Source organism: Mastigoproctus giganteus, chromosome 13 (assembly GCF_048544385.1).
Source record: "Mastigoproctus giganteus isolate SK-2022 chromosome 13, ASM4854438v1, whole genome shotgun sequence".
Classification (NCBI taxonomy): domain Eukaryota; kingdom Metazoa; phylum Arthropoda; class Arachnida; order Uropygi; family Thelyphonidae; genus Mastigoproctus; species Mastigoproctus giganteus.
Window position 1 is genome coordinate 163,095,637 of NC_143587.1, and position 9,958 is coordinate 163,105,594.

Sequence of the window (9,958 nt, forward strand, 5' to 3'; positions counted from 1 at the left end):
AAAGCCAGAGGAATCTTACATTTAGTTGTTTATACAAGTGATTTTGATTTATAAAAAAAAAATAATAAATAAATAAATAGTTGAGCAGAACATGAAATTACATCGGCTAACTAAGATCGGCACTTACACAAATGTCCTTTACAAACCGCAAGATGGGACAAGATGCCATCTCGATATGCCTTGTCTATCGTCCACAGGTCGATGTCGATGTTGAGCGAGTTGAGTGTCCAGAGTCACATTAGGGAAGTGTCTTTTGAAATTCTGTAACCGCTGGAGCCTTGAGCATAAGGAGGGAGTACTATGGCGATGTCTACCTGGCAATCGCCAACCAACCGTGTTCCAGATGTCGATGTGATCCTGCTTAGCTGAGCACAGATGAAGGAATGACTTTATTTTCAGCACATGGGCTCTGTGGACTATGGGCGTATATTGCACGTTGCAGCAGAGAGTAGATTTAGATGTTGTGTAGATCTGGTGCGACCACAAGTTGGCCCACTTCAGCACCCAGAATTCGAGGCCCCACAGCTTCCTGAGGCTGGTGGGTGGTGCCGCCGACCAAACTTCCACGGCATACAAGAGTACACTACAGAAATAAGTTGCGAGGTACTTCTTGATTATTTTCTTATTGTGCGTTTTGCACAGATCAATTTTCATTCCCCAGAACGCTCTCAGGGCTTTGGAATACTGAGCTTGGATTTGTTTTTTATAGGTGAGGTTGGCATCAAGGATTACTCCTAGGAAATTGACACTATCTGTGGGAGTCAGGACATTTCCTACCAATATCGGAAGTAGAGAAGATGCAGTATCAGTAGAAGTCATCCGACTTGGCATAAAGATAAGATAGTTTGACTTCTCTGGATTGACTGACAGGCCAAAAAATTTAGCATACTTATAGAATGTATTTAGGTAGCTGTTTACAGATTCAGAGGCGGTTTGTCTTTCTTGTGAAGGACCAACATGGCGTTTGCATGGCAAGTAGCAAACAATATCATCAGCATACGATAGGAAAGCTGGAATTTGATCCATTAGTGGAACGAATATTGCTGCAAATAACAAGGCTGAGAGACAACTACCTTGTGGGATCCCTACTTCGACGCTTTTAGTGACTTTAACGCCATCGCCTTCGAAGTGAAGCATTCTCCTAGATAGCAAACTATTGAGGATCTCGAGCATCTTTCCGGATATCCCGTAGAATCTCTCAAGTAAGGCAAGAAGGGGTGTTATTTGGACTGAGTCGAAAGCAGATTTCATGTCGAGAAAAATGGTGTGAAGATCTTCGTTGTCATTCTGGGCTTGAAGTATTTTCTGTGATAATGACTGTAGGCAGGTTACAGTAGATCTATTAGGCATGGAATAATGGGTGTGTTCTGGCCTATGCGCAAAGATTGCGAGTACTACATCATCTATAATGATGTAGCACTCGCAATCTCGAGGCATTTCAGGAAGGGAGAGGCAATTGATATTGGTCTGAAGTCAGCCGGTCTTTTCGCATGAGGCTTTTTCGGAACTGCCACGACTCTGTATGATAACCAGCTTGAAGGCACCTGTGCAAATTTGAGTACTTTGTTGTAGAGTTGAGTGAGCTCTTTGCTGATGAAATGAGAAGCAATTTTTAGACTAAACAGAGGTATTGCGTCAATTCCTATGGTGGACTTGTCAGGTAGTGAATTTATTATATTTATTAGTTGTTCTTCGGAAATTTCTGTATTACTAGTAGGTGAAGAAATGTTAAGCGCTTCGTTCCAAGGATATGCTTCGGACACACGGTGATCTCGCTTAAAACGCAGCACATGCTCACACCATTCCTGGACATCTAAAGGCAGAGGGGTGCAAGTATGACTTGTGGACCCCTGAATAGACGGCAGGTTCATGAAATTGTCAATAGAAAATTGTTTCCTCTTCTGGAAATCCATCCTTGCTTTGGAAAATCTGGCGTATGACTCTTGTGAAGGCGACTTCTTGTAAGAGGCATGGGCTGCCTGTTTTTCCCTAAAGGCCTTGGTCAGGAGGTCATTCCACCATGGCTTTGAGTGGGGACTAAGGATGCAAGTTTTGGACATTGCAGACCTTGCAATGAATTTCCTGGATTGTGTTTTCCCTGGAGATAAGTGTTGGGTATTTCAATACAACGCAGGGACGAAACATCGGAGCATGAAACGGAGTTCAAAATCATCACTTAAGCCCAACAAATTTCGTTTACAGAAGTTCAGGGTCAAGGCAGTGCTGATTATGGTTTTTTTTTTTGGAACAAACAGGTTGTGATTCACAAGGAACTTGTACCTGATGGGGAGCGAGTCAATGTGATTCGTTTTATGTATAATACAGCGTAAGAACGGTGTAATAAGTGCATTCAGTCTGGCAGTGATTACATTGAATAAAAATAAAACCATTTTTGAGCTCTTTCAACTTTACGTTCTCTTTGTCCAGTCCGAAGTTTATTGTCACACCTCGTGTGTGTGTGTGTGTGTGTGTGTGTGTGTGTGTGTGTGTGTGTGTGTGTGTGTGTGTGTGTGTGTGTGTGTACACAAAGAAGGGATGCGTTCTCCAGGGTTCGAATTCCTCAGAATTCACAAGACCTCGGTGCACGAAAAAAATCCAAGGGACATACTCTTTCAATAGCTCTTAAATTCCGCTCTAAAGTTCGTTGAGAAGCTGGGGGCCCCTTGACGAAAGTACAGCCCAAAATTTCCTTTAAATTTCAACGCAAGGTGACGTACAAGTTCCATTTCTTCCTATATCGCGTTTTATATACTCATTTTATGCAGGGTGTTTCAAAATTGCAAATGTAGGATCATATTCTACAGCTAACAATAAGATTGAAAGGTCTTATAAACATTCTTTATTTCTGAGATTTATGTTTAAACACTAAACATAAATTATAAAACCGATTAAAACAGAAAAAAAACATTACGTTCAATTTATATCATAAAAATATGACTTTAAAACAGGCTTTAAGCAGTGCAAGACGTGAGTATAAACACCGAAGTGGTTGCTGTTGTAATACTGTAAGAATCATACCAATCATTCAGTCGTGCAAGTATCTTTTAAACATAAGTTCCAGAAGAGTTGTTTCATCTGCAGGCGTATGATAGATATTACATGAACAGCAATCGTATTCAATCCAAAATACGCCTTTTTGGCACAAGACGCAGAAACTTTTGGCAGTGGCTCATTTTGCGGTGCACCCTTGAATTAGAAACAAATATGTCGAACTAGAATTCAAGTAGAAACAACATAAATCGAATAATCTTCAATAAAAATAAACATTATTTTTTGGGAAATAATATACAGGGTGTTTCAGTTAAACGTTTCAGAACTTCTAAGAGGGGTAGGGTACATCCTGACAACTCGAAATCATATAGCAATGTGGGGTCGGAAATGCTTTCCTGAAGCGGTGTTGTACACAGAAGCACCATAAAGAAAAGAGACCGTAAGTGAGAAATCGTTTCAATAATACATGAAAAGAAGCAAAAGGTACATGGATTAAAGTAAGTGTTCGAAGTTTCTTCCACGGGCTACAATGCACGCCTCACATCTCCGACGCATGGACATCCGAACATTCTGGAATACTCCAGGCGAATTTCGAATTTCTTCGGCAGCTACTGCGATTCTTGCAACCAGCTCCTCAGCATTGTCAACAGGGGTGTCATAAACTAGCGATTTCATATGACCCCAGAAATAAAAATCAAGACATGATAGGTCGGATGACCGAGCAGGCCAACGCACGGGACCACCACGTCCGATCCACTGTTCACCAAATGTGACATCCAGGTAGTTACGAACATCTCCGCTATAATGGGCAGGGGCTTCATCGTGTTGGAACCACATTGTCTGTTGCGTCGATGCAGAAATCTGTTCATCTCTCAAAAGTTGTGGCAATACTTGCTGCAGAAAGATCAAGTAGATAGGTCCGGTTAGACGACACGGTAACAGGTAAGGTCCGATGAGGTGATCTCCCATAATACCGGCCCATACATTGACCGAAAATCGAATCTGTGCTGCACGACGTCGTATTGCATGCGGGTTCTCGACCTCCCAGATATGGTCGTTATACGTGTTGAAAATTCCTTCCCTTGTGAAGGATGCCTCATCGGAAAACAACACTTCAGCAGGAAAAAGGGGATTTGTAGCACATTTTCCAAGGTACCACTGTGCGAAAGCAATACGAGGTGCATAATCGTCCGGTTGCTGTGTCTGGACACGCTGCACGTGAAACGGATGCATGTCTTGTTCTCGGAGAATCCTCCAGACGCTGCAATGGGAAACCCCGACTGCGTTTGCTAGACTTCGTGTACTCGTTCTTGGATTCCCCTGTACATGCTGCAGCACATTCTGTTCGACGGCTGGAGTCCGTGCTGTTCTTACCCTGTCCCTGTCAGCTCTTTCAAATGAACCTCTCTCAGCTAACCTCTGGTGCAGTCTTGCAAAGAAATTATGACTGGGAATACGCCTCGTCGGATATTATTATTATTATTATCAGTTTATTTAACAAACACCCCTGTACAGAAATTTCCTAGGAGGGTGGCCGTACATACATCACTTATTAGAGTGTAACAGGATTAAATATCAGCAAATACATAAGATATATACACCTAGAGGAAGAATTACATACAGACATCCTGCATTCACAGAAAAATTACAAACCAATATATGTACATAGAAAAATTACAAAATTACAAAACAATGTACATACATAGAAAAATGACATCGTCATTTACACTATGAATTGGTCCTCATTTTTATTCTCTGAACAAAAGGAATACCCTCAGTCCTATAACAGTCTTTTGGAAACACAATATATCGTTCATTTAAGATTTTTATGAGTTCGGCACTTGAAGTCTTTCTTCAATTACTTTCTTTATCATATTTGTAGTTCTGTGTACAGATCCTCTGCAATGAGCTTCCTGTAAGTTTTCTCGTGGCAGTACCTGTCCGGGTCTATTTTGAGATCTCTAAACAGCTCCAGAGTATTGGCAGGAAACATCCGCTTTAATCCGTCCGTGTGGTGGAGAGCGCTTCGAAGACTATGAGGGTTGAGGAGGCGGGTTCCAGGGCGGGGCCTAACTACAAGATTTTCAATTTGAGGGGCATCTAAACTTCCAGTGAGAAGTTGTGCTAGAGTGCAGATGTTACGTATTGTGATCATCTGAATCCACGGAGCTATGTTCAAGTTTGCGTACAGTATGGATTTCGAAATTGTGAAGGGCTTCCCGGCGATCCTATTTAACCACCGGAGCAACCAGTACTCCAGGCTGAGAAATTTCCTGATATAAGTATTTGGAGCAGAGGACCAAATTGTCGAAGCATATAAGGATACAGGAACGATACATCTTTGGATATATTGGGTCACTAGCTGCTGGTTTCGAATCGTTCCGCGTACAAACGCTGTGCGGCTGGCCCACTACAATTTGCAGCCCCGTACGCCAAATGCATATCGGCTAACTCTGCGTTCGTGTAATAATCCATCCTACTAACTTGGCGTTCTTGTTCAAGAAATTCGAAATTCGCCTGGAGTATTCCAGAATGTTCGGATGTCCATGCGTCGGATATGTGAGGCGTGCATTGTAGCCCGTGGAAGAAACTTCGAACACTTACTTTAATCCATGTACCTTTTGCTTCTTTTCATGTATTATTAAAACGATTTCTCACTTACGGTCTCTTTTCTTTTTATGGTGCTTCTGTGTACAACACCGCTTCAGGAAAGCATTTCCGACCCCACATTGCTATATGATTTCGAGTTGTCAGGATGTACCCTACCCCTCTTAGAAGTTCTGAAACGTTTAACTGAAACACCCTGTATATTTATTATACGTTTCGCGTATTTCTATGGAATACGACAAAATTGCAAATGTAGGATCATATTCTACGTTAAAATAATCTTTTTTTGATATTATTTTAACTCATTGAAATATTAAAAAAATATTATTTTAACATGTTGGGTTTTAGGCCATGTCGCTACGTATTGCGTGTGTTTTCAGATTGATTTGAAATCCTCGCCGGGACCGACTAAAATAGCCACGTTCCATAAAATTCCTCGCATCATTGACGGTATTCATACTCAGATCTTTACTTATACCAACTATACTAACCACGAGAGCGTTTCCCCCAGAACAAGTCGAGGAAGAATACCTACATTTGGGGATCATTTTAAGGATAATTTATATCTATACCAGGCAACTTTTCCCGGGATGTTTCTCACTTTTTAAATACAGTGCGGAATACAATAATCGATGGACTGATCAAAACTGCCCTGTACAATGGCCACCATGATCATCCAACCTCACACTCTTCGATTACTGTGGAGGGGGACACGTGAAATCCATGGTTTATTCTACGCGTAGTACCATTGAGAAACCGCATTTAGAAAGCTGCTAAAACAATAACATTTTGTTCTGCTTATTCAGCTGTGTATTTTTAAAATACATATTCATGAACCAAAACATTATCACTACTCATCTTCAGGAGTGGACCCATCCCACATCACCTAGAAGTGACGGTACCGACTGACAGTTCCTTAGTACGAATCCCGTGCATCAATGATTTGCGGTGCTAGGAAGGTCAGCATCTCAGCAATCGCGGGCATTGTCGGCTGTTCGAGGGCCGTGTAGTGAAGGTGTGGCAGAAATAGTCCAAAGAGAGAACCACCAAACGTACCAGACGGGGAGACCACCAATGGTTGCCAGCCGAGGTGAACGGCGGTTGGCACATGCTGTCCAGGACAACGGACTACTCATAATCACTCAGTTAACGGCAGACTACAAACAGGGCACATAAGAGAAACATTTTGGAGCATAATATCCGGTGGACAGGCCTACGGAGTAGGCGAGCTGTTCATATTTCAATATTGACGGAAGGTCGTTGGCACCTCCGCTTATAGTTGGCACGCCAGCACCGTTTCTGGACATTGAATGACTAGTAAAGAGTCGCCTGGTCTGATGATTCATGGTTCCACCCCCATCATGTCAGAGGATTGGTGAGTATTCGATGGGAGGAGGTGAACAGTTACAAGCATGGTTTTGGGGGATATTTTTATGGCAATCACTGGGTCTCCTCATTCCCATTGAACCACCGGATCCTACAACGGCATTGTTTCGGACCAAATTTGGCTGTATACAGTGACCGTGTACTCTTTCAAAACAACACCCGGCGTTACAAGGCCACCATTGTGCAGGAATGGTTCGAGAATCATGTCAAAGCATTTCGTGTACTTTCCTGACGGCAAAATACCCCCAACATCAATCTCGTCGAACATTTGTGAGATGCGGTAGAACATAGCATTCGCCAATGCGTCGCTTCGTTGCCGAACTCCGAGACGTTCAACTGTCCAGCTGGTCCAGGATAGTTGAGAACACCTTCTGCCATCTCGTGAAGTCGATACCACGCCGGGTGCATGTATTATCACGGCGAAAGGCGATCCAATACGCTTTTAAGTTAGCGGTCACAACGATTTGGATCATGATTGTATACAAATAACAACTAATTGAATGTGTTCATATTTCTGAAACCAGTGCTTTGTTTTTCAGGAGGATGACGATGTGGAGGAACAATCGGAAGAACTAACGCTGGGAATATTCTCCAATCACGTGCTCATGGTATGTACGTTATTTCATTTAGTGTTTTGTATTTTAAAAAATTTCAACAAAAAAATCGGAGTCATATCAAAGTACAATTCAATTTTATAAGCACTTTATAATCAAAATACGATTTTTTTAAACTATTTTTTGCTGGTATCGATTTGAGGGTTCTTCTCTCTGGAATCATGCTGCCAAAACATCAATTATATCAAGAAATGATTGCTAAACATTCACTGTTTCCGTTTTTATTTTTCAGGAAGCTCACGAAGACGAAGGAGGCACAACAGACACGGGAACGGCTGAAATATTTCATCCACACGAGAAGGATAGTGGGGTCGGAAGGACTGACGAAAGCACGAGGAACGACGAAAGCTCGGACCACGAGGATTGCAACACGATCGATCCGCACCATCGCCTCTTAAAACAGCTTAGCCTCACTGCTTCCGGTTTCGCCTTCAGTTCCAATGGGACGGAACACGATAACGGCGACACTTCACGAGAAGACTGCCAGTTTCGCGACGATGTCATGGATCATAAGTGCGCCAGTACCAGTACGAGTAGTTTAGTGGAGCAACCTGAACAGGCAACGCTGTCCCGAGTCCAGTCAGATGCTAGTCTCGATCGCGAAATGGCCCTGTTGAATCAAGAAATGCAAACGATCCAATTAGAATGCGAATCGTTAGTAAACCGTCACATGCAAGAGCAGAAGCAGCAGTGGTTCCGGTGCCAAGCGGGACATTCCTACGTTGCCATCGGTGACGTCAATCAAAAGAGGTCCCCCGAATCGCAGCCCCGTCATCAGCTGGACAGAAGAGAAAGCATCGAAAGGTGGGTGCGAAGCATGGCTTTCGAAAAACGTCACAAGGCCCTGGCCAGAGTGTCAGAGGACAAAGAACGCGATTCTTCCAGTGCCTACAACACCGGCGAGAGCTCGCGAAGTACACCACTTACTCTCGAACTCACCCCGTTGCCGCAGTGCGATCGAACGATGGGAGACTTTCACGGCTCTATGATGTCGTTGGTCTCTCCAAAGTTGGTCGACAAAAGCACTCAGCTCCGCGAGTCTGATGTTGCCAGCGTCGTTAGCTGTGACACGTGTCGTTATTGCCGCGTTCTAGCGCAAAGTGACCGAGAAGAAAGGCTACCTCCGTCTCCGGACCACTTCCCAAGGAGCAGTGGACGAAAGCTGACATTCAGCATCCCGGATGAGCAGTACAGTGAGAAGCAAAGGAACAGGAACTACGTCAAGTTTTACCCGTGCACAACGATGTATACAAACCAGGCCAACTTGCAGCACACAATATGGCTCCAGCAGCAACTCTTCCGCCAGGCGCTGGCTCAACAGCAATATCGCCAAACAGTCGAACAGCCGCTGCCAACGTGCGCTCCACTGACGTCCAAACAATATCCTTTTCCACATCCTACTCCGCCAAGGGCAATGTTCCCCACCGATGCTCATTTTTTCAGTTCCTCTAGGTATTCTGGTCTGTGTACGGTGAAGGAAGACGACAGCGAAATGAAAATGGAGTGGAAGGTCAAGAGGCGTCCAGACGGTACACGATACATCACTCGTCGGCCAATAAGAAATAAAATCTTGAAAGAAAGAGCGATGAAAATTATGGAGGAACGCTGTGGTCTCACAACGGACGATGACGCCATGAGCGAACTAAAGATTGGACGATACTGGTCGAAAGAAGAACGAAAACGCCACCTGGAAAGAGCTCGTGATAGGAAAAGAAAGGAAATTATGATGAAAGCAAAGATGGCCAGTGTGAAAGAGAAACCGGAGGAAGACTGCATTGTTCAGGTGAAAAAGGACGTTGTGGTGGAAGCGACCCACAAAAAGATCAATAAAAGAAAGGGGAAGGCGGTCGTAGAAGAACCTCCGGTTCAAGACGTATTGGTACACGGTAGTACTAAAGGTCAGAGTGCAGGACCAAAGCCGTTAGGACTTCTCTCTGTGACTACAGTATGACTTTGAAGTTTTGTACAGTTTTGTAAATATATACATATATTAATATAGATCTTGTATATGTTTTGATTTCATAAAATATAGCTACCACGGTGCTTGTACTCTTTGTCAAAGTCTGGCTTGTTGATAAATGTCGGTTCTGTAATACAGAAACGAATATATTTAACGATAATATATGTTCAATATGTGCCTAGAGATTTTCTTTCTATCTTAAGATTTGAATAACCACAGAGTTAGAACTTATTTTTGAAATTCCTGCGCTATAAAGATTCAAGCTATTATATATATGTGAAAAAAAAGAAAATCGGGGTAAAAGATCAAGGCGTAGTGCATTCCAAAATGAAGGAGAAGGAAACGTTTTCAACTATCCTTAAATTCGGGTACAAACGTTAGGAATAAATGATTTTAAAAT

The 9,958-nt window shown here is 43.0% G+C and overlaps 1 protein-coding gene across 1 annotated transcript in view; it reads left to right on the forward strand.

Moving 5' to 3' along the window:
• The window catches only part of LOC150076567 (E3 ubiquitin-protein ligase PDZRN3-like), a 61,030-nt gene extending 51,481 nt beyond the window's left edge, over positions 1 to 9,549 (forward strand). The window contains exons 7-9 of the mRNA XM_090387384.1: positions 7,524 to 7,592; positions 7,831 to 8,954; positions 9,042 to 9,549. Of these exons, the coding sequence (XP_090243510.1) occupies positions 7,524 to 7,592; positions 7,831 to 8,954; positions 9,042 to 9,549 (1,701 nt within the window). The remainder of the gene's footprint in view (positions 1 to 7,523; positions 7,593 to 7,830; positions 8,955 to 9,041) is intronic.
• Positions 9,550 to 9,958: the final 409 nt, after the last annotated feature.